This window comes from Pleurodeles waltl, chromosome 5 (assembly GCF_031143425.1).
Source record: "Pleurodeles waltl isolate 20211129_DDA chromosome 5, aPleWal1.hap1.20221129, whole genome shotgun sequence".
Classification (NCBI taxonomy): domain Eukaryota; kingdom Metazoa; phylum Chordata; class Amphibia; order Caudata; family Salamandridae; genus Pleurodeles; species Pleurodeles waltl.
In genome coordinates, this window is record NC_090444.1 from 765,958,440 (window position 1) to 765,983,985 (window position 25,546).

Genomic DNA, 25,546 nt, shown 5'->3' on the forward strand with positions numbered 1-25,546 from the left:
GGGACATTGGCATTGCACCCCTGCTCATACCTCACTCCTACACTGAGGTCACTTCCAAACACTTGAAGGAAGTCACCTACTAAAATACAGTAGATCATTTTAACATTGCCCTAATCAACTGTATACCCAATATTGTGCAGTGCTCTGTTGGTTTGTAGCTTTGTTTGTACTATGTAATACCAAATAAAGTCATTCACACAGCGCATACTCTGTTGTTTACAGTTTCTTTAAAGTAGGCTTTAAAGGTGGCCTTTCTGTTTCCCCTGCCATTATAAAAGGAAGATCCATGGACCTAGCAAGTCATGCTAATGATGATTCATTACATTTCAATCGAGGTATTTGATACTTTTTTTTAGATTTGCACAACGTTGTACCTATTTACATAAATATGGGGATTTTGAATTATATTTTTTTCAGATAGAGTCAAAATGTTAATGTCTATTTCTGAATGTTTAGCCTCTCAAGTTCTATTCTGTACCGATTACTCAAGAGGTTTCAAGGCACATCTAATATAGTTTTGGAGGACAGTGTGTCCCCATCAACATTACAATATGCTTTGTTGTCTAAAGTGTGTTCAGTTGAAGCACTCCGTCATATGCGGCAACAAAGTTTAAGATCCATGGTGGATCTTGCAGCTCTGGCATCAGTCGCTTCACAGGACTTCAGACCAGAAAGTACAACGAGATGAAGACGAGACATCATGAATTCTGCTACACACTGAGGCCCAAGTTTACTAATATTTGATACATTACAAAACACTGCAGCAACCAAAGTTGCTGGGCTGTCTTGCAACAAAGGGAGCGAGGAAAAATTTACTATTGCTACTAAGATATGGCATTTTTTCTTCTCTACACCGGTGCACTTTTTGCTGCCATAAACCAATGCAAACACCCTTGCACCATAGTGTAAGGGGGTGTACATTTTCTAATTCAAAGCATCTCTACTGGAAGGGGAACTTTTGATTACAAAAACGTTCCTTTATTATATTTTCCACTCTGTATGTGTGCTGTATAACGCAGCACACATGCAAATCTGGAAAAATAAGGAGAAATGAAAACATTTCTCTTCGTTATGCTTGCCTCAATAAGGTGTAAGGTTTTGGTGCTAATCCCTGTCTACAATAATTAGTAGAAAGGGATTTGAGTCAAAACCCATCAGTGGTTGCATGGGAACACCCATGTACCACCCATGGAACGCCCTCCTGATGCAGAGTCCACAAAGTAGCACATAGCACAACTTTGTGATACTTTCCAATGCAAATCCTGGTTTGTATTGGATGGTAAAACCCACTCAACACTTAGGGCCAGATGTACGAAGCCTTTTGCATGTCGCAAACTGCGAAAAATGCAGTTTGCGGCATGCAAAAGGCCGAACGTGATGCTCATCCCCAAATTGCGAGTTGGTACCGACTCGCAATTTGGGAATGCGACTCACAAATAGGAAGGGGTGTTCCCTTCCTATTTGCGACCGCATCGCCATTCAGAGTTGCTTTGTGACCGCGAATGCGGTCGCAAACCAACTAGCAGTTACCACCAGTGTCACACTGGTGGTAACTCATTCGCAAAAGGGAAGGGGTCCCCATGGGACCCCTTCCCCTTTGTGAATGCCGAAAAAAATATTTTTTCAGAGCAGGCAGTGGTCCTATGGACCACTGCCTACTCTGAAAGAAACGAAACCAAATGGTTTCGGTTTAGTTTTCATTTTGCAGCTCGTTTTCCTTTAAGGAAAACGGGCTGCAAAATGAAAAAAAAACTGCTTTATTGACAAAGCAGTCACAGACATGGAGGTCTGCTGACTACAGTAGGCCACCATCCCTGTGAGTGCAGGGACTCGCTATGGGGTCGCAAACTGCGACCCACCTCATGAATATTGATGAGGTGGGTCTTTGCGACCCCATAGCGAGTCGCAGAAGGTGTCTGAGACACCTTTCTGTATCCAATTTTGCGAGTTGCAAATTGCGAGTCGGTCAGACTCGCAATTTGCAAGTCGCAAAATTGGATTTTACTACATCTGGCCCTTAGAGTCTAGTTTCCATTACAAAGAATGCAAACACGATACAAAGAGTTGATAGATCTGGGCATAATGGGGTTGTAGGTCAATGTAGTTCCTACTTAGCCCACTCTATTGTTTCTCTACTTTTCGGAGCAAATTAAAGGCCATTACCCTAGACATCATCAAACCTCACTGTGACCACCACTTTAAATCACAGTTTACATAATCGTCAACACACACAAACAGATTTCTATATGTGTTTTATTCCAATCTGAGTAGTTCAATGGTGATGTTTGCCCCCATCCTATATCACTCACATATGTCATAGCAGAGTTATATTGCACAATTTGCAGCTAGGTATTCGGAGAGGGTGGGTCTTTCCTGTTTTTTTTGTTTCCTAAAATGCATAGAATACTTTTTCCTGTAGTGATTCGGCAGCCAGGTTAAGCTACCAGAAATAGATCAAGGTATTCTTGAAAATTGACTTTATTTCAGTATCACTGGTAAACAAAAGTTAGACTTTAAAATGTATGTCATTGTTTTTTTTCCTGAAATTGAGCAAGAAGGACTGAACAGACCTTGCAATTACAATTACAATTACTAGACAAAACTTAGATACCCTCTTTAGTTGATCTCTTATGGTTAGCTGAGTGCACCATCACTCGCAGCCGTGATGTGCAAACCATAATACACAACCAAATGCGTTGCCCATGACTGCACCCATAATCAGACAGGTGATATCACAAATGACATTGAAGACATCAAAGGTGACCTTACACGTCACCTTAACATTCACATAATATGAACACAATATAACTTTGTTGGATATCTGTTATCATTTAAAGACTGCATATGATGTTAAATACAATTATTTAATTGGCGGTTGCAAGCTATGATTTACATGGAGGGTACATGTCATGGTTCTCCAGGTTTACAGAACCAGCTAACACAAAACCCCTTCACAGTGACAAGGAAGTGTGTAAGTATTGGCCTGGACAGAAGGTTTCACTGGCCAGATGGTTGGTGTTAAGGTTGTATGTCATGGACAAAACATTATCCTGAATCTGAGTTCGGTCTTTGGGGTACTGGCTCGATGAACTTTGGGAAATAGAGCCCCGTTTCCAAACAGTAGGTGTGCTGGCCCTTCCACTTTCATTGAAATCATTCTGAAAATGGTCAGGATATTTTTCTTAGACTTGAGGATCACATCTGGAATCTGCTCCTTTTTCGACTGAAAATGATGGAAGTTTGAAAGCCATTCAAAAGGTTGCTGGTACTATGAAATGTTCAAAGCTCATAGAACAGGACTACTGTCTCTGGAATATAGTTCCTGCTTTAGTAACTTTCCTGGTGCCTGTTTTGTGCATGCTCTTTTGGGGAGAATTGATGTCACTCGTGGTTGGTGTGCTTACAGAGGGGGTGTATTGTTGTGCGACCTATGGGACAGGTGAATGGCATTAGCGCAGGTTCTGTCCAACTTGTCATCACGACTTTAGTTGTGGCTTTGTTCTTAGAAAGGAGCAACTGTTTCAGGCATGAGGTGACCATTCATTTTCTGGTTAGTTTTCCAGAGGAAAATGAATTTGGGCATCATCAACATTAATTTCGAAATTCATCTACATTTGCTGGAAGAGCTACACAAGAGAAGTGATCCTTCAAGTGTCACATGATTCCCGTCATGAAGAAAATTATACTGACCCAATTTTTATTCTTTTGCCGTGGTAGAAAAGACATGTTTGAACCCACGCTAAGGCCACACCTGCACTGTTTTCCATCCGATACAAAAGGATTCTGTGGTCCATTGAGCAAGAGACAGATTAAATGTCAAGGGGTTTTAAGGCTAAGTTTTGGGCTTTGCCAATAGTAAGGAGAATTTCTGAGATATCGCCTATGGTAGATTCCTTGTTCCTCCCCAACTCCCTGGTCTGTGTTCTGACTGTGATCATGAAGGGGTTAGTTGTGTTCCTTATTTTTTTAAAGGTATTTTGTGACTTCATTGTTGCAAATTGATTTTGCTGGGTAGGGTATGTTAAAAATTGAACAGAAGTTTATAAGAACCTTTTGATCTGGAGATGCCTTTTTTCAGGAAAAGAAAGACAATGGCAATTTTGGCTGGCCTCAAACTACTCTTTTTTAAATTGAGCCATTTATTATGTGTGTGATACTCAAATAAATGGCGAGGAGAGATATTTGATGCATGTTGTTTGGCACAGTTACATTTGTAAGCTGTATGTTGTTGTACTAGAGGACAGTTTCACCTTTGTTCCAATCTCCAGTGATTTGTAGGCCATAAAAATGGATTGAGGCATAGTAGGAATCAGTGGCAGCTCCTCCGTTTGGGTGGAGGAGCGTCGCCCCAGCGCCAGCAGTGGCAGCTGCAAATCCTTTTAAAGAAAACAATAATAAGCTAGGTTTATTTTTGTTTTCTTTAAAAGTGGTGGGGCCACGGGGGTGACGTACTCAGCACTCCCCCTTCACAGCACATGTGTGTTTAGCCGGCCGTCTCGGGCCGGTTAAACACAAATGCGCTGTAGGCTCTCTCCAGCCCAGGAACACAGTTGCTGGGCTGGAAAAAAGCCTGCACAGGCTCCCAGTCTGCCCTGGCTGGGCGCTCCCAGTGAATCCTGACACTGCTCTGAGCAGTGTCAGGATTGGCGCTGGGCAAGCTGGGAGCCTGTGCCTGCAGAGGCAGAGGAGCGTCGTGGGACAGAGGCGTGGAGGAGGACGTAATTGTTTTTTTTATTTATTAAATTTAATAATGTTTATTCCCTCCCACCTCCCCCCTTCCCGCGCCTCCCTGCCCTGTTCCTTCAGGGGTCCTTGAGCCGTTACTGGTAGGAATGTTATATTTGCATGACCACTTTGGAGCATGCTAGATAACTGTGCCATCTGCAAATGTGTCTTGTAAATAAATATGAATGTGTCTCCAATAACAGATTCTGACATAACTTTTAAGTGTGATCCTCATAGTGTAAGTCAGTCTATGATGATGATGATTGATTCAGTTTGCGTCCAGATTTACAAAAAATGTATGCAACCCAGGGCAGCAAATAAAGTTGCTGCCCTGTTTTGCGTAAATGGGAGAGATCAGAAGTGTGCCAATATCTATTAAGATGTAGTGCTGTTCTGCTTTCTCCATGCAGTGGTGCACTTTTGGCTGCAATGATCCAATACAGACACCCTTGTGTCATAGTGCAAGGTGTCTGCATAGCGGGAAGCATTGGTTTTGTGCAGGAAGGGGTCCCTTACAGTAGACAAATGGTGCATTACAGTGTTTCCTACTTTGTATGTGTGCTCTGTAATGCAGCACTCATTCAAAGTGGAGAAAACGAGAAGAAATGAAAACATTCTCCATGTTATGCCTGCCGCAAGAAGGCATAGGATTTTGTCACTAATCCCTGTCTTTGTAGACAAGGCTTTGATTCAGAACCCATGGGTGGTTGCATGGAAGGGCCATGTGATGCAAAGTAGCACAATGCAGCACATTGCAAAGCTTTCATTTAATTTGGGTTACAATCCAATGCAAATAAAGATTTGTGTTGGATTGTAAATCCCACTAAAACACTTCTCCGGGTTTGAGTTAAAAAAGTATGGGGCAGATTTATGAAGAGTGGAGCTGCATCTAGTGCAGCACCACTTTTCTTGCGCTCCTTAGCGCCTCCCTAACACCACCATGTGTGCGTTGTATTTAATATATGGCGTACCATGGAGGTAGTTAGAAAACTAGCGCCATTATTTTTTATGCTAGTTGGCGCTTTGCAGGATTAGCGTAAAACATTTTGACACTAATCCTGCAAACCACCCAGAGGCCCATTGAAAACAATATGAGCCTCCTTTTAACGCCTGCACTGAGCCATTTTTTCAGCCATTTTTTGGCCCCCTAACGGGGACACGCCCCCTTGCATACATAATGCCGGGTGCAGGCATAATGTGGCGCAGGGGGCTACAAAGTAGCGCAATGCAAGGTTTGTGCCACTTTGTAAATCTGGCACAGCATTTTTGGCCACCTATCTCCACATTAGTGTCAAAAAAATGACACTAATGTGGCATTGGAATGGCGCTAGTCCCTCTTAAATCTAGGCCTAAATGCTTATAAATGTGTGATTTGATGTGCAGTTTCTGTTGAACATCTATTGTATGCATTTACCCGCCCAGACTGCACCTCAAGGATTTACCGATGTATACGTTTAACAGGAAAGGCGTACAAAAATATATGGCTAGAAGAACACAAGTGGAAGACTTGAAGAAGCACTGCCAAAATAAAAGCATTACTCACAGCATTGGAACTATTGATCTCTGACAAATATAAGCCCGCACACACCTGTCAGATTCAAAAAATGTTTCCTTACATTTTAGTAGGGAGTATGTCTTTTTTTGATGTTCAAAGAACATGCTCATGGAATGTGCTCAATGTGGTACATTATTTGATGTAGAAAAAGAAACCACAAGAGCACGGAAAACACCAGTATTATAGGTAAGTACTTTTCCTGATATCTGCATTCACTGCAGGACGACTTATAGCAAATAACGGTAGAAGTATTGTTTGAATTGCAGAGCGTCTATTTATTTTGAGGAGATTGTGTCTGCTTAAAAATTCACAAAATTGTGAAATACACATAGACGACACGAGATGGCGCACGCATTCCGTATGTAACAGGGTAGCAGTACAGTTAAAAATGTGAAAAAGCAGCGTACTGTTTGTGATGGGCAAAGGCTAGGTTTTTCGTGATTGTTACAGGTGTCTTGTAATTAAGAAACTGTTGCATTTTAGCTCCTTTCATGTCTCCCTTTGATGATTATGTTCTGTTTCCCATCTTTTTTCCTGTGGGACACACAATTAATGCTATTTGCTTCTTTGATACTTCCTATTTTTGTACTAAACTGTTTTTTACCGCTCTGATTTCCTTGAAAATGACAGACATTTCTCACCGTTATGCTCTAAAATTAACAACCATTTAATTGGCACGAACAAAAGGTGCCATTGGCTATCACTTACTTGAAAAGGATAGAGAATGGAATGAAAATGCTTTTGCAAAGTAGAGCACTGGCTAACTAGCCTTGGCACGTAACTGTCCGTTTTAGATAGAAGTGCGCATATGATTTATCGGGCATAGTGCCACGATTCACAGCTTCTGCGTGCTAGTACTGAAGTGGGCTGTTTCCTTATTCTGAGGAAGCGCAAAAGCGTGACTGACAGTTGAACATCCTCATTGAGGAAGATGTTACCGTGAATTCCCTTTATATATGAAAACACGTATGCATGTTTTATTTAGGATTTTTTCCCGACACAAATCCAAACAAGCTAATGATGTCTCTAGGCCAGACCTAATGAAAATAGTTCTTCAACAGAACAGGGGATACACACTTAGCCAGGTCAATTTTCTGAATGTGGCCTCATTATTTGTAGGGTTTACAGTTCTCAGTATTTACTTTTCAAGGGTCATGATAGTAGTCTCCAAATGCTTTACTAACTTTTACAAATCAGTGCCTATGATTACATATACAGCCACCACTTAAAGTACACGATACTGTATTTTCCAATATTCACAAAACATTTTGCTTTTATTACATGTAAAAATTCATTAAGAATGAATGTTTAATTCAGAGGAGGAATATTGTGAGTTATATTGTGTTCCTTCAATTGGTAGTGTGTGCGGTTATCTTCTGGTACAGTGCTGTATTTGTGCATGGAGCTAACGACTCCCATTGAAATTGTTGCTCTCTTTCAAGCTCACAGGTTCTCAACTTTTTAGACTGAGGGGCATATTTATACTCCGTTTGCGCCGAATTTGCGTCGTTTTTTTCGACGCAAATTCGACGCAAAACTAACTCCATATTTATACTTTGGCGTTAGACGCGTCTAGCGCCAAAGTTCATGGAGTTAGCGTCATTTTTTTGCGTGAACACCTTCCTTGCGTTAATGATATGCAAGGTAGGCGTTCCCGTCTTAAAAAATGACTGCGATGCATATGCGTCGTATTTATACTCCCGGGCAAAAATGACACCCGGGAGTGGGCGGGACTAAAAAACTCGCATTTGCGCCGGATTTTAGCACCTGGGTCAGGGCAGGCGTTAAGGGACCTGTGGGCTCAGAATGAGCCCAGAGGTGACCTCCCAAGCCCCCAGGGACACACCCTGCCACCCTTGCCCACCCCAGGAGGACACCCAAGGATGGAGGGACCCACCCCAGGGAAGAAAAGGTAAGTTGTGGTAAGTATTTTTTTTTGTGGCATAGGGGGGCCTGATTTGTGCCCCCCTACATGCCACTATGCCCAATGACCATGCCCAGGGGACAGAAGTCCCCTGGGCATGGCCATTGGGCAAGGGGGCATGACTCCTGTCTTTGCTAAGACAGGAGTCATGTTAATGGCGTCTGGGCGCCCAAAAAAAATGGTGCAAATCGGGTTAAGACGATTTTTTTGCCTCAGCCTGACTTGCCCCATTTTTGGACGCCCAAACGCCATTTTTCCCTACGCCGGCGCTGCCTGGTGTACGTGGTTTTTTTTCACGCACGCCAGGCAGCGCCGGTCGGCTAACGCCATTCAATAAATACGGTGCCCGCATGGCGCTTCAGAATGGCGTTAGCCGGCGCTAATTTTTTTGGCGCAAAACTGCGTTGGCGCAGTTTTGCGTCAAAAAGTATAAATATGGGCCCCAGTCTCTGAGCGGTATGGTTGCGAAGATATATTGTGGGATTCCCCAGTGCCGTACCTGGGCGCAAGGCCTGCCCATTGCTTACCATTGTCTGTTTTTATTGTCACTCTTATTTGCTTACTTTCTATTCAAAGGCTTTCTCTGTTTAAGCCTGTCGATCTTGTGATTGGCCCGCTCATGGAGCATAGCCTTTTTAACATCTCTGTCAATGACTTGCTTTATTATTCCACTTCTTGCTTTTAGAGAACAACTTTTTTTATTTTTGTTTCAGCACTCCATGAGAGAGGATACATTTTCCAGCTCTCTCCCTTGTGTGATTTTCTCCACCCTCCATGTTGCTGTCTCTTGACCACATGGTTCTCATCTTCACCTGCACTCGAGTTGCTCTGTCTTGCATGTGTGTCTCTCCCCCTAGTGGTCCACGTTGCTATTTGTTTGCCTATGATTTTCCCTTTGCCTCCATATTCTTTCCCTCATGCTGCTCATCTTCCTGGCTGAAATGTTGGTTCTCCTCACACCTACTCCCCTAATCTGCTCATCTGTTTTACATGTCTAAAAAGTGCTTTCACACTACAAGATTGTGCTTACAAAATGATGTGGCAGCCAAGTCATATATTTTTTTTTTTAACCATGCTGTACAGCAACCTTAAGGCTGTGCAGCATAGCTAAAAAAAAAAAAATCACAAAGCCAACTAGTCTCATAGGTGAGACATTTTTGCTTTAAAAATGCTTGTTGCTCTTTACATATCTGTATGGTTTAATTCAATGGTTCCCAACCTGTGGTCCGGGGACACATAGGGGTCCGCGAAGCCTCTTCAGGGGGATCTGCGACTACTCAGAAAATTAAATAATATTAACAGATTAGGCCCCCAGCTTTCACTAATGACTCAGTAGGGGGTCCCCGGATTCCAATAATGATTCAGTGGGGATCCCCAGGTTCTAGTAATGATAAAGGGGGGGTTCAACAGATGTCAGAAGGTTGGGAACCAGTGGTTTAATTGATTGTTGACCCTTTAAGGCTATTTAAATATTGTTAAACAAACTAGTGCCTGTTGATCAATATGGAGTCTTACCTTGCTTTCCCATGTTTTTGAACTTCGAAGTTCCAAAAGACTATGGCCTTCAAAGTGACAACACTTTGCATTCTGGGCTTTTAACTTTGTACACAATAACTCCAATCCCCCAGCATGTAAAGTTAAAGTTAAGCTCAAAAGCCATATGTGGCTGAAGATGACACAAACGAACTCTACAACCTAGGACTTTATTATCTTTTGAGTGCACTCTTCAAGTCTCTATAGGGTTTACATGAACCAGATCAGAGAGTGTGCCAGATTACAGAATAAACGCACTCTCCACAATGAGGCTGTGACCTCTGACAGTTCATGCCTGCGCTGGGAAGAACACATCAGTGAAAGGCAGAGTTGTAGTAGATAGGTTCTCTGTCTTTCACTGTCAGCGCACATGGCTTAATTTTTAAGAGAACAGGGATCCCACTTTAGGCATGTGCAGTGTGTGCATGTACACTCCTGTGGAGAAATGCCCGATGGATCCCCGGTACCATCATCCTCCCTCCCAAGGATTGCTCTTGGAGTCGCACACTGATTGTGGACCACCTCATACGTGGCATGGAGTCAATGCACTTCAAGATAGATTATTTATTTGTGCACTCATATCTGTAATACAGCATGGGCACAAGAGGAAAGGTTTTTTCCTTATTTGCCCATTTGCAAATAAGGGAGTGCCCCTTTGCAACCAGAACACTAACCATTTTTAACTGGTATGTTTCATATGACAAAGGGGTCACATATGTGCCTGTGGTTCCTTTTGCAATACCAAAGTAGCCCGGGGCACAAAGAGTGGGAGCAAACCCTTGTTATCTACGTACGTTCTTATTGCAACATAACCCCTAGTAGCCTTGAATGTTGGCACTATGCTATTTTCATATGAAAGTCATCGTGTATTATTTTCACTACTTTCCAACTCACATGGTGTCAGCATACATTCCACTGAGAGTGTTCTCTTTACCATGAACTGAGTGATGAAAGTGCGGAGTGTTAGGTCTGTGGTCTGTTATGGAAATGGAATTGTGAACAAGGCCAGAAGTGAACCAGTTTTTTTGCTAATCATTGAAAAATTAAAAGCATACTAGAAGATCAAACATTGGTTTAATTCTTCAAACCACTCTACACAATAAAAAAACAAAATTGTGAAATATAAAAGCATCATTGGAAAACCTGCAGCTTTGCATTTAGCAAATGTGAATTGGAGAAACAAAAATAAATGGACTGTGACATCTCAGGTCTATGTTATCAGCCAATGTAGAGGATACTGTAAACATCAGTATAACTTGTAATTCAAATGCTTATGTTCCTGACACAGTTAACATCAGAGGATGGTCTGGGCTGCACGAATTGTTTCTGGTCCGCCATAGGTGGTAGGAGGAAAAGGGGGGGGGGGATACTGCATAGTGTAGTATGCATACACAAGATCAGCCATCTTCAGTTAGGAAGGATGTCTTCATTGAATACTTTGTTGGGATTGCTTATTTGCAGGGATGTTCTAGTAATTCTGCCCTACGATTAATGTGTCATGTTGCTATGCTTGTTGATTGTCTGCAATACATTGAATTATAGATGGGTAATAGTGAATTACGAGGCTGTGCTTCAATGAGCATTTCTAAATGACATCAAACAGACAATAAGATCGAAGCTTGAGTTGCCTGTAAAGTCACTCTGAACCCCAAGGTAGAAAACATCCCTGTATTTCAGTTTTTACCTGTGTCTAATTTTATGGTATGTATGATCACCACCATCATCTGCCTCTCCTTCCAGGGGCTATGCAGAGGAGTAATGGGGGACCCATACATAACATTGCCTTACCTCCCTGTCCTAAATTAAAAAATATGGCCTCATGCCACTCTCTATACCTTCCCTCCTCTCCTGCTGAAGCTGTACCTCTCTGCACGCCTTAATGTTTGAAAAGGCTCTTCGAGAGCCCAGCCAGAGCATCCTGGAATTCCTCCACATAGAAAGAGTGGTAAACTAGTTATGCTTCCCACTGCTGCTATGTCATAGCAGTGAATTACAGGATTTAGAATCCAGTCATTCACACTAATGGGTTTCTTTGAAAGCCATACCTAACAAAGAATTGTTACTCTGAAGGAATTACTTTTGATTCTTTTGTTAATTCTTTGTTCTTTTGTAAACTGCTCTAAAGCAGATCTGATAATGTCTTTAAATGAAACTTTTCTCTAACCGTTCCTATGTAAACTTGCCGTTATGTTGAAACCGTTCTTATGTACCCTGCTCTTGTACACTTGAGACCTTTTATGTGTGAAATTTCATGCTAATCGACTCTTGTGTAACCCGCTGACCGCAGATCAAAACTGTTCTCATGAAAGGTGCTCAGTTAACCATTAGGCCTTGTTCGCGCTGGATAAAACTGCAAAAATAAATACACTAATTAATAGCTAAATAATTAAAATAGAAAGGAAAACATTGGTTAGTAGTATGAATGAAAGCCTAGGGCCCTTCTTTTAAAAGCCATGTACTATTCAAAACCCTACTCAAACCATTGTTTGCACTTGTTCAGAACTATATATTAAGTGGACTTTATCACACCCAGTAAGTATTGATCTGGCTCCCGTAGTTATAGTTTGACAGGTCAAATATTAGCATGAGAGAAATGCCTCGTAGTTAGCAGAACATGCAGATTTTGGTGCTCCAAGCACCAAAATGGACAAGCCGTTCCCAAAAACTTGTAACCAGTGCTATTTATCACATCTAATTAATCCTGGAGGCACAAAGTTGTAATTTTCAGGTGCATTATGTATTGAATCAAACTCTTGGTTGCTTGTAATTAGTGCCCACATGGGATAAAGAAGATTTCTTTATGCTTGAAAATAGGAAAAGGTCTTTAAGGGAGCTCATTTGACTCACATATTTCTACTCTGTTTGCGCCAGATTTGCATCATTTTTTTAATGCAAAATCAGCGCAAACTTAAACTCCATATTTATAGTTTGGCGTTGGACCTGCCCAGCACCAAATTTATGGAGTTTATGTAATTTTTTGGATGTGAAAACCTACCTTGCGCTAACGATATGCAAGGTGGGTGTTCCTGTGAAAAAAATGACTTTAAGGCATCTGCACCTTATTTATCCTCCCACGTCATTTTGACGCACAGGAGGGGGTGGGCCTTAAAAAATGGCGCCCAGCCTGATGTGCGCTGTTTTTTAACGCCTGGGTCAGGGCAGGCGTTAAGGGACCTGTGGGCTCATTTCCATGGTCTCTGACCATGGAAGCAGTCCACAGATGCCCTTCCCTGCACCCAGGGACACCCCCTGCCACCCTCGCCCACCCCTGGAGGACACCCATGGATGGGAGTACCCATCCCAGGTAAGTACAGCTACGTAAAGGTAAGTATAATTTTTTTTTTAAGTGGCATAGGGGGGCCTAACTTGGGCTCTCCTACATCCCACTGTGCCCAATGGCCATGCCCAGGGGACAGAAGTCCCCTGGGCATGGCCATTGTGCAGGGGGGCATGGCTCCTGTCTTTGCTAAGACAGGAGTCATTTCAATCGGGGTTGTGCATCAAAAAATGGCACAAGTCAGGTTAGAGCCAAGATTTTTTACTCTAACCTGACTTGCACCATTCTTTGATGCACAACCCCCATTCTTCCCTACGCCTGCGCTGCCCGATGTGAGTCATTTGGTTTGACGCAAACCAGGCCGCAGCACCGGCTAATGACATTCCATAAATAAGGCGCCCGGCTGGCGCATTGGAATGGCGCTAGCTGTTGGTAAACTTTTTGAAGCAAATCTGCGCTGGCGCTGGTTTGCGTCAAAAAGTATAAACATGGGCCACAGTGTACTAAAAGAAAGCGTAGGTCAAGGATGACCTCTAATTCTCTTCCTGTTAACAAAGGTGTTAGGACCTCAGTGCCTTTGAACTGAACAAGTAGAAAAAAGAGACAGCAGTTGGCTCACAAATGTGTAGACATACAATCGCCTTTTGGTTGGTTTATGGGGGTGGGGAAGCCGAGCTGACCATTTATTCTGATTTAGCGAAAATGCTATCAATGCAAACAATGCTATGCTGGATCTGCAGAAGAAAGTTTGAAACTTCCTTGTACTGAGATAACACAAATGGGCCCAGTACAGCATTCTAAGGCTCTTAGGGCCTGATTTAAGACAAGTGGCACTGCACCCAGTGCAGCACAACTTTTCTTGCATCCCTTAGTGCCCCCCTAATGCCACTATGTGTGCGCCGTTTCTAAGATACGGCGCACCATGGCTGTAGTTAAGGGATCTAGCCTAAAAGGTTTCGACGAGGTTCAGAGCTCTGCAGCATTTGACACTAATGCTGCAAAGCCCATTGTGGCCCGTTGTAAACAATGGTGTGCCTCCTTTTAAGGCCTGCTCTGAGCAGGCATTAAAAATGTCCAAAAAAAATGATGCAAAGAAATCTTTTAGATTTCTTTGAGCCATTTTTTCAGACCCTTAACGGGGGAATGCCCCCATTGCATACATTATGCCTGGCGCAGGCATAACGTACAGCAAAGGGTTACAAAGTGGCGCAATGCATGTATTGCGCTACTTTGTAAATTTGGCATGGTGATTTTGGCTTCGTTGGGCCACATCAGCCTAAAAAAAATAACGCCAATGTGGCGCAGGGAGGCGCAAGGAGCTCTTAAATCCACCCCTTGGTTGCCACAATGGCTTATGATGTTGCTGGTTAAATATTAGCTGCCTTCAAGGCATTGAACTTTGTGGTATGAACTGCCAGCTTTCCTATACTAAATATATTGGGGCAGATTTAAGAAAAGTGTCGCTGTACCTAGTGCAGCACCACTTTCCTTGCTCCCCTTAGCGCCCCCTCTACTGCCACCATGTGTGCACTGTATTTAAAATACAGTGCCCCATGGTGCAGGGTAGGGGGCAATAGCGTAATTATTTGTTCACGCTATTGATGAACCCCGCAGGAATAGTGCCAACATTTTGGCCCTACCCCTGCAGAATACATAAGGGCTCATTATAAATAATGGAAGCCCCCTTTTAAGGCCTGCTCTGATGGCGGAGGAGCATCACCCCCTTGGCCAAGAACCAGGAGATGAAAAATAATACAGTAGTTCCACTATCATTGTATTATTCATCTGCTGGCTCAGCCAGAAGTCCAGAGTGGGATGGAGCTGGGCCACATAAGGTGGGAGGGAGAGGAGGAGAGAGTGCATCTAAGTGCACATGTGAGTTTGGCCAGCCATCTGAGGCTGGCCAAACACACATGCGCACTTAGGTTTCTCCAGCCCAGCTGTGTTTAACAGCAGGGCTGGAGAAACTGCACAGACCCCAGGGCTGTGTCTGAGCGGCAGCACTGCTTCTCAGATCAATCCTGACGCTGCTTTCATGCTAGATTTTGCATGAAAGCAGCGCCAGGATTGATGGGGAGCCTGTGCTGGTCTTCCATTGAATGCTAGGACACCAGAAGAGGAGCGAGGAGGCAGGAGGCACACTGGCTATGAAATTTGCCAATCCAAGGTGGTCTGAAGCCCCCTTTTGACAGAATGAACCCAGACCAAGGGCATTAGAGCACTTTACAAGGTAACCAGATCACATTACGCATTTCTATTTCCGTTTAGGCACAGGGAGAGTATGCAAGCTGCTCAAAGCCACAGGATGCGGAGTCAGGCTGAGATGTGAACATGGTTCTCCATTGTCTGAGGTCAGCAGCTCTGGCCAATAGGCTACATCTCTTTACCATGCAGCATATCTTTTTACCACATGACTTCAGCTGTGCTTGTAGGATAAGGATATTTACCAGTTGCCTCTCACTTAATCCAACAGTCCGACAAAACAAATTACACTTCCTTTTTCCTTTTTTATACAGCTGTTGGACTGGCTGCATAATATGTCTGTTTATGCAAATTATGATTATGCAAATTACTCGCAAAATTCAATCAACGAAACAGGATGCGGTGGCTTAATGACAGATAATGTACTGTGTCGAGGGACACGTTTTCAGGACTGTCGGCTGGTTGTCTCTTGCCATTTAGGCAGGTCGTGGGAGAGTTTGCATTGCTGTTTTGAGCAGTGTTTTTCCTGGACAAGGAAAGTGAGCTTTAAATATTGGAAATAGGTTAAAAAAAATGCTTCTTGCCTGGCACTATCCAACAAATTAAAAAGCAAAAAACGTCGAGGCTGCTTGATATTGTTCAAAGAGGGAGAACATTTTTACTAGTATCAAGGAACTAGTTTAGAGCGGTAACATAAAGCATTAACCTGACACAATCCAAGAGAGAAATTGTCTAGGCTTATCTGCTTGTCCTCCTGCAGTATTTTTTTCTGGTCGACAAATTCTTTCCCCTAAAGCCCCATGAAATAAAGGATGTTTGGTTACATTTCCTCCTCATCTGTCCACGTACCCGAGTAAATATCTGTGAGGAAATTATTTGGGATAAAAACAAATGAAAAACGTTGTCTGCTTTACCTATATTCCCAATAGACACTCCTACAACTTTCTGAGAACACCTTTTTCCCCTGCAATTTCACTGTTCTGGTGGATTTTCCACGATTATAATTTCCAGCTGCTAAGTGTAAGCAGGTCCAGATTTAATGAACCAGGATCTGTGATTTGGGACTAGACCTATCTATTTTTCCGCCTCTAAAATGAACTTCGGCTCAATCTGGTTTGCCTAAGATCAGACAAATTTGTGAAGTGGAAAAACTGGGACTAGAATTCACGTCTTGTTTACATACATGAGAAAGCTTACATACTTGTCAAACTTTTAACGTGAACCTTGAAGTGCTGTTTAAGTATGTAGCTTTGAAGGAATGGTGACCAACCTCGTTTATGAATATGAGTGCGAACGAAATGGGTAAAATGTTTCTATAGACAGCTGTTTTTTCTATTATATTGCACTATCCCTCAAGTGCTTTAGTGGTAGCAAGGTAACAAAATAATAATAGTAGGACCTCATCACAGATGGGTCCATTATCTCCTGTTCGTGCGGTAATTCTTGTCCCGCACATATATCAATTATGAGTTTTGTGATTGACCTCCCAAAATTTACTGGGAAAAAATGTCTGATAGTTAGAAGAGCATGGGGCTTAATGCACCAAAATCTATAGGTTATTTCACAAAAAGTTGATACCGGTGACAATTATCACACCCGAAAAATATCAAACACCTTTGTATCTTTTTTAAATTGAGATTGATAATTATCTTAAAATGAGGGCCCTGCAGTGCCGAAAATGAATATGACGTGTAAAGCAAAAAAAAGTACCTATTGTCAGAGATAAAACTCCACAGAGGACAAATGGAAGACTATTCCATCCCCTCAATTAGAGCTTCCTATATCATTTCTTACCTTTTTAGAGATTACTAGTCTGTTTCTTAAGAAGTGAAGCTCCTGTTGGTTTTGCTTTCCTTTTTAGGTCGAGCGCAAAAGCGCTTTGACCTGTTGTAAGTATTGGGGCTTTTAACTATGCCCACCGCATGCCGTCACTTTTACTTGTTCCTGGGCTTGCCTTTCAAAAATCCTTTGTTATCATTGGTAAATGCTTTACATTTGTCCCTCCTTGGAGCGGTTTTATTACAGCCTTCAAGACAGCCCCTATTACATGGATAATTGAACGATTGCCGATTGACTACGAGCAAACTATTTTTTTGTGTGTGTGTTTCTCCTTCTCGCTCATGCTCATGGTCGCCATGGCGCTTTGAATTGGCTCGCTTATGTCAACTGTTTTACTTTTCATTTTCAATATAAGTAGCAAGAAAAGTCCAGTTAGGAATTTACAACGCTAATATCTCTACTAACTCGAGCAAATATGATACTCATTGCGTTGCAAATGCTTGTTTCTCTGTACAATTAGGTAATATGAGTGTATAATTGACTCTACTCAGCTCAGTTTTCATTGTATCTGCATAGTTAGATTGCCTTAGTACCTCGTGCATCCCCTCATCAGACGTATTTTTTTACCTCACTGCAGTAGGAATGTGGTTAGCGTGGATTTTGCTTGTTTCTCCAACCCGGGCCCTATTACAGATAGGGCGCACTTCCTCTGTTTGCGCCAGGGTGCACCTTAAAACAGGTGTGCTGGACACAAACAGAGAAAGTGCCTTACCTTGATTTTGCTGCCCCCAGGACAGCAGCGAACTCGCACTTCCTTGGAGGCAGCGCATTCAAGTGAAAAATGGAGCAGCTGCTTAAAAGCCATTTCGTGTTTCACTGTGCAGGAGGCAACCCACCTGCAAAATAAGGGGGATTAGAGATCACCTTTCAGTTGGGTGCAGTGAGTGACTGCACCTGCCTGCAATGGGACATCTGGGAAATCCATAGGACCCCCTTCCCCTCTCCAGAGGGCTGCCATCAGGGGGCGCACAGACAGTGCAAACCTTTAAGTGGCACTTTGTCAGTGTGCTTCCTCACAGCATTTTTGCCTCTGCGCTTGCTTCTATGATACAGTGAAGGTGCAAAGGCATAGAGATTTCCTCATTTGCACTGGGTCATGCCCCCATGCAGATGAGGAAACACCAGCTGGCGACAGGACTGACCATAGATGTGTGCCAGGGCTACCTGTTAAAGGGCCGGACGAGCATCTGCGGCCCTTTCTGTAATACCAAAGTGCTCTGGGGAAACACAAAGTGGGTGCACATGCCCGTTGCACCTCTAGGGCACTTTCCATAAAACGGCCCCCGTGAGGTACACCGTGCATTTAATTCATTGCCATGTCTGTTGCTGTCTTTCCCTGTTGTGCAAGTGCACGATCCGATCACCTACTCTGTTGCTTGAAGTGGCACAGCACAAAGCTACCACAAAATAAAAATAGCTGTAAATTCTGTTGCATCCACCAAAACTCAGACAAAATCTTCGTGGTTTGACCCAACTGTCATTTTGTTATACAAAGTATTGTTATTATTTCTTTGCTGAACAGTTAGAAAAAGGATCAAGAGAGACTGGCGATTTTTACTTCAGAGGGGAGAAACATACTTTGCATTCTGCAGATGATCCGAACATTTCTGAAGAACATTATGAGAGCATAACTGATGCCATAGTCCTGGAAACAGTCATTGTGCAGTCATGAGCCCATACAAATGAGCAGTGCTTTAAATGGAAAAATAGAAGTGCAGGTACTCTATACCAGAGTACCTGCTTGTTTCTGAGAAGTGCCGGTACTCTCCAATTAAAAGTATTACGTTTTTCTTGAGATGTGCCGGTACTCTCCCTCTCAAAATAAAAAAGTGCCGGTACTCAGTACCGGAGAGTACCGGCCCATTTAAAGCACTGCAAATGAGGGAATACTGTTACCTCTGCTTCCCTACCGTATTACAAATACGGCCACAGGGGCTAATAGGTCTTTGTCATGTGTTTCCTGATTGTGAGTCACATAGGAAGCAGAGCACTATAAGCGCATCCCTCAAAGCTGTTCTTTGGTAGTGGGGTGAGGGGGTCCAAGGAACCTCTTCCTTGGTTGGGTACAGACACACCTCTCAATGCGCTTCTTGTCCCTCTGCATTGGAGGGTTGAAGACATATCAGTGCCTCATAAACATAAGTCAGCCATTCAATGTTATACTGTCTTTCCTCAGCCCTGGCACAAGTTTGTTCCTGCACACGGGACATGGCATGTTGTGTGTTATTTGGCACACTGTCCCCATCTGCATTGGGTGCCGTCAAGTTAGGGTGTACCCCGTGCCGACAGGGACAATGCACCATTAAACATATTATACATATTGTGTCCCCTGCCTTCTATTAGAACAAGATATTAATCGAATTATGCAAACAGTTTTATGTTGCTGATATTTGAATTGGCTAACAAAATTTGTGGGACCATCTACACAAATTTGTATCAGTGGTATGTTAATTTGTTAGTGCAAATGCTATCTAAGGTCCCTTTAATTTTTGTCATATATTTTACAAAGTGTCAGGCATCAGCATCATATTACACCATAAAATACGTTTTAATAGTTGCCTGTGGTACTTCAATAAATACCAACAGCAAATTTAAACACCAAAATGAGCTTTGACTACCTATACATTCAATGAGCAGATATGATGAGCCCCAATCTGCAATCATTTACCACCTGCTTTAAGTATGTGGTAAATTAGTGTGGGGGGGTCTCTATTCAGGGTCATGGTTAGAAGGTGGGATGGAGAGGGGAGGAAAAAGAGATAAGTTGACAGCTAGGGAGCATTTGCTGTTTCAGTCGCTATGGAGTTGAAGGGTAGTAGGTGGTTGAGCTTTACAGCAGCCAGCTGTACATTTAGCACTGCATAAGGTCCAGTGTCTGGTGTTTCTGGACTTGCATTACCAGGTCTGGTATTTGAGAATAGATTATTTCCTGGCCCATTGACGTCAAGCAACTTGGAATTGCCCACTGCAATGGCCCCCTGAGGATACCACTTATGTCCCCTTGTAATGACGCCCTATGATTCCAATTACTTTATGAACCCAGTTAGTGAACTAGGTAATGAGCAAGAGTTACAGCAAATTAATTACATTGCTGTACAAGACACTAGAATCTTTAAACATTTAGGGGGACTGTACTTAATTAGCCTGCTCAACTGAGGCATACGGATACGGGTGGACCTCGATGAAGGATTCTAATTAGCTGAAAATATGTCAATAAGGTACCCTAGTTCTGATGTTGGTTCCACTAACACAAAAGACAGCTCTAAGAGTCAACAACGGCAGTCTAGAGAGCTGGGAGAGTCGGAGCTTGACAAAGAATGTCCCTAAATAAGGCGCTTTATGGTTGGAAAAGGTGCATTGTGTTATTATCTTCAAAGACACAATTGACTTTCAGTACCACGCATGGCATGCAGGTCTTCCTTATCAGGCAGTTCACACACTGAAGGAGGTATGTTACATATGTCCATCTCATGCATGGATGGCTAGGATAAGAAGAGAATCTTCACAAGTCTCAGAAACATAACATTGAAATGCAAAAGAAGAAAAAGGTCTCACCACAATGAGTGCAACTATAGAAAGTGTGTAGTATGAGGCATCCCTCATCAAACTCCATGATGACAAAGCAACCACCTGTAGATAAAACAGAAAGTACAGTTAAATCTGTATCATTATCATACATTTCTCTTACATAACACCACTTAGCAGCAAGCAGAACTGTAAAAATTATAACAGAAAACATAACATTACACATTTTGTGGTGTAGGAAAAGAACATTACAAGGAGTGAGTGTCTCCTCTTTACTGCAGGAAGTGCATCTGAGACACCAGAGGGTATTTTCTACACATGGACATTCTATTTGTGATTAGTATGCTAAACTGTATACAGAATACACATATCTAATGAATAATAATGGCAGCAAAATATGAGAATAACGCGTTCATAACAAAGAAGCAATTATTGTCAAAGGGAATAGGTCTGGTCCTGCCAAATTGATGCAATATTATTTTATTGCAAATATATGACACAGAAATAAAAAAGGGAAAAAAAGAAAATATACCATCATCTAAAAGTGGCTGCTTTATGCTTGCAACACTTTCCTGATAGGTTCGGCTGTTTAACGAATGATGTTTTTAAACAACAAGCCTTTCCGTTGTGCCTTGCTTTTGTTGCCATTATTTGTTAATGAGACAAAAATAAATAATCTACTACCAAAGCACTCAAATAGCAGATAGCTACAATGTTACCTGAACACTTTACAACAGAGCCATAAAAAAGAGTTCAGGCAAAATAAATAGATCGTACTCAAAGTTAGTATGACCAAGAATAGGTAACGCTGACAGGTCTCAGCTTTTAAAGGCTGAGCGATTGCCTATGGCTATGCTTCTTGCCAAGCTCGTGCATGCTAATGCTTCAAGACGAATATGTGAGCATTGTGATAGGTGGTAGCCATTTTTAGTTGACCAATCTAACATTGCAGACGGCCATGTTAGAACAAGAAAAACAAGCAGGAAGCAAGCGGACTGGCAGCACTTTGCAGTTACCAGCCCTCATAATAAATAAATAAATTAATACATAAATAAATAAATAAATAATTACATAAATAAATAGGGAAGTTGGACAGGGAATAGGTGTGGCCCATGGGAGTGACATATGAAAAAGAAGCACTCCAGGAAGGCAGAGAAAAAAGAAAGGTGACAGAGCAATGTAACATATTCATACCTATGGAGTGTTGAATGCTCACTAAAAAAGAGTCCCTTGCTGCATGCAGTGGAAGGATACAACTATTCCAGTTAGAACACCATGGCACTGAAATGCGAACGGCCTAGAGAAACACAAGTTTAGGGAAGAAAGCCACCAAATCGAGAGCCAACAACTGAGATAAAATCATGGTCAAAGGGTTGTTGCAAAGTCTACTCTGGTTATAAGTGATGTGTTGGAACCAATAAGTCTGCCAACAGACAGCTATTGGCCTGTAGCAAAGACCTATAAATAAAATAAAACCCCCACTTTGAACCAACTCCACAACTCAAGAGATAGAAACTATTTTTAGACGTATGATAACAATGTGTGCTTTCTTTGTGTACTCACTCAAAGTGAAAGGAGCCAGGGGCTGAAGTGGGCTGACCCACTGGCCCCTGATATATGATATGATAAACAGAAACAAACTGTGAATTCAACTTAACGGACTGATGAAAGAAGCCTGCTGAACAAAAACTCTTCAATATATGCATATATATCAAGTGGGTTTTGGTTGGGGTAAAAATAGTAAGGCGAGACAGCTAAAGCTTTATCAAAGCTTTATGAAATGCCAAGCCTACAAACACAAACGTACTACTTCAGATCAATATCGCTCCAGTAATGGCAGATAAGACTTGAGCTTAACATGTGTGACTACTTGAGCGACAACAATTTGCAGGCATTTAAAGGAAAATAACAAATTACTTGCAGGATAATTATGGTAGCATGTGCATAATAAATGAATGAATATAGTGACTAGCATCATTTAACTATTTATTTTCTTATTTGAAATGTAGATGCTTGTTACTTGTCCTTCTTTTATCCATACTTTATATTGCATCTTAAAGCCCACTTCTTATGTATCTCTGCGAATTCTCCTTTCTTTGTAAAGACGTGTTACCTTTTAAATCAATGTTATCGGATAATAAATCTATCATGCCACTGGCTTATTATGCAACTATTGTACCAGCTCTTTATTAATATTGTATGTATCACGACTATAATATAAGCCCTTGCCTAGACATTTGTAGCTCGAAAAAGCTTTAGGTGATGTTGTATGGTTTGAAAAAATCTTAACATATTTTGAGCAAAATAAAAAAAAAGCTTATGACGCATTGTATACGTATGTCACCCTGAGAACTGGTGGAAGTTTCCGATGGGAAGGAGCTGCTTTAGGCAAAACAGGAGATTGATTTATTAACACCATTTAAGCTAACAAGATATACAGTAGAGGCTTGTACCAGTTTTTTAAAATGCAAATTTGTGCATAGGTGCTAGAAATAGGGGTGAAAGGGAAATTTACTTTTTGTGGATGAATTGGATTGATGTTGGCTGGACTGGATTGGAGTGCATTGGATTGAGATGCACTGGATGGAGTGAGGTGGATTGAATTGAGGTGGATTCGAGTTGGGTGGGTTGGATTGGAGTGGGGTGGTTTTCTCGCAGTGAGTGAATTTTCTCAGAGAGAGGAAGAGTTTGATGGATTGGAGTGGACTGGATTTGAGTGGGGTGGATTGTGGTGGATTGGTTTGGAGTGAAGTGGGATGAACTGTAGTGGGTTAATTGAACTGGTGTGGGGTGGGCAGGCTTGGAGTCTGGTGATTTGGATTGGTGTAAAGTGGATTAGATTGTAGTGGAGTGGATTGGAGTGGGATGGATTGCATTGGTATGGGGTGGATTGGACAGGAGTATAGTGGGGTGTATTGGGGCAGGTGAATTGGATTAGTTTGGGATGGATCAGAATAGATCGGTGGATTAAGGTGGCTTGAAGTGAGGCGGGTTGAATTGGAGTGTGGTGGGGTGGATTAAGGAGGACTGGATTGGAGTGGAGTAGGGTGGATTAAGGTGGGCTGGATTGGCATGAAATGGATTGGAGTGGGATGCATGGACTGGATTAGAGGGCGGCAGATAGGTTTGCAGCAGATTAGGTTCAAGTGGATTTGGTTGGAGTGGGATTGGATGGATTGGATTGGAGTGGATTGAGTTGGACTCAAATAGGCTGGATTCAATTGGAGTGGGGTGGATTTGATTGAAGGGGGTTGAATGGACCACAGTGGGTTAGGTTGGATTGGAGTGGGGTGAACTGGACTGAAGTGAGTTGGATTGGTGTGAGGTGGATTGGATTGGAGTGGGGTGGAATGAATTTGGCTGGAATGAGGTGGATTTGATTGGATTGGGAAGGACTGTGGTGACCTGGAGTGGAGTGGATTGGGGTGAGGTTGCTTGGATTGGAGTGGTGTAAATTGGGTTGGGGTGGATTGGTGTGGTGTGGAAAGGAATGGAGTTAATTGTGGTGGATTGGTGTGGATTGGATTGGAGTGGGGTGAATTGGGATGGCGTGGGATGGATTGGATTGGGGTGGGGTGGATTAGATTGGTTGGAGTGGGGAGAATTGGAGTGGGGCAGACTGCTTTGAATTGAAGTGGGAAGACTGGAGTGATGCACATTAGAGTGTGGCAGATTGGAGTAAGGCAGATTGTTTTGGCTTGAGCTGTAGCAGATTGGAGTGGGTAGATTGTTTTGGATTGGTGCACATTGTTTTGGGTTGGAGTGGGGCAGAATGATTTGGAATGCAGAGGGGCAGATTGTAGTTGGGTACATTTTTTGGATTAAGTGGAGCAGGTCATTTTGGATTGGGGATGTCTGGAGTGGGGAAGATTGGAGTGCGGCAGACTGTTCTGGACTGGAGTGTGGCAGATTAGAGTGGGGAAGACTGGAGTGGGGCAGATTGTTTTGGATTGGAGAGGGGTCGATTGTCTTGGATTGGACTGAATAAGATTGGAGCAGGGTAAATTAGAATGGGGCAGATTGGAGTGGGACAGATTGTTCAGGATTGGAGTGGGGAGTTTGGACGGGATTGATTGGTTTGGATCGGAGTGGGGCAGGTTGTTTTGGATTGGAGTGGGGCACATTACTTTCGATTGGAATGGGGCAGATTGGAGTGGGGCAGATTTCTTAGGATTGCAGTGGGGCAGATTACTTCTGATTGGAATGGGGCAGATTGGAGTGGGGCCGATTGTTTAGGATTGGAGTGGGACAGATTGTTTTGGATTGGAGTTGGAAAGTTTGTTTTGGATTGTAGTAAGGCAGAAAGTTTTGGATTAGAGTGGGGCAGAATGGAATGGGGAGGATTGGAGTTGGGGCCGATTGTTCTGGACTGGATAGGAGCAGATTGGAGTGGGGCAGAATGGAGTGTGGAAGATCATTTTGGATTGGGGTGAGCCAGGTTGTTTTAGATTGGAGTGGGGCAGATTGTTTTGGATTGAAGTGGGCAGAATGTAGTGAGCAGATTTAACAGGGGTTGACTGGGGTGGATTGGAGTGGGACAGGTTGGAGTGGGGCAGATTGGAGTTAGTCAGATTGGAGTGGGCAGATTGTTATTATTGGAGAGGGGCATACTGTTTTGTATTAGAGTGGTGCAGACTGTTGTGGATTGGAGTGGGGAAGATTGATCTGGATTGCCGTGGGGCAGATTGTTTTGGATTGAGAGTTTGGGAGTTGATTTGGATTGGAATGGAGCTGATTGTTTTGGATTGGAGTGGGGCAGATTGTTGTGGATTATAGTGGGGCAGATTGTTTTGGATTGGAATGGGGCAGATTGTTTTGGATTTTAGTGGGACAGATTGGAGTGTGGTGCATTGGATTGGAGTGAGTGGTTTTGAGTGGAATGGTTTGAATTTGGGTGGGGCAGATTGGATTGGTCTGGAAGCACTAGATTGAGTGGTGTGGACTGGATTGAGTGGGTGGATTGGTG

The 25,546-nt window shown here is 42.7% G+C and overlaps 1 protein-coding gene across 2 annotated transcripts in view; it reads right to left on the reverse strand.

Annotated features, from left to right (window-relative positions):
- SLC24A3 (solute carrier family 24 member 3) overlaps positions 1-25,546 on the reverse strand; it is a 1,392,829-nt gene that overhangs the window by 278,339 nt on the left and 1,088,944 nt on the right. For both annotated transcript variants that reach the window (XM_069234727.1, XM_069234728.1), the window contains exon 7: positions 20,611-20,685. In XM_069234727.1, the coding sequence (XP_069090828.1) occupies positions 20,611-20,685 (75 nt within the window). The remainder of the gene's footprint in view (positions 1-20,610; positions 20,686-25,546) is intronic.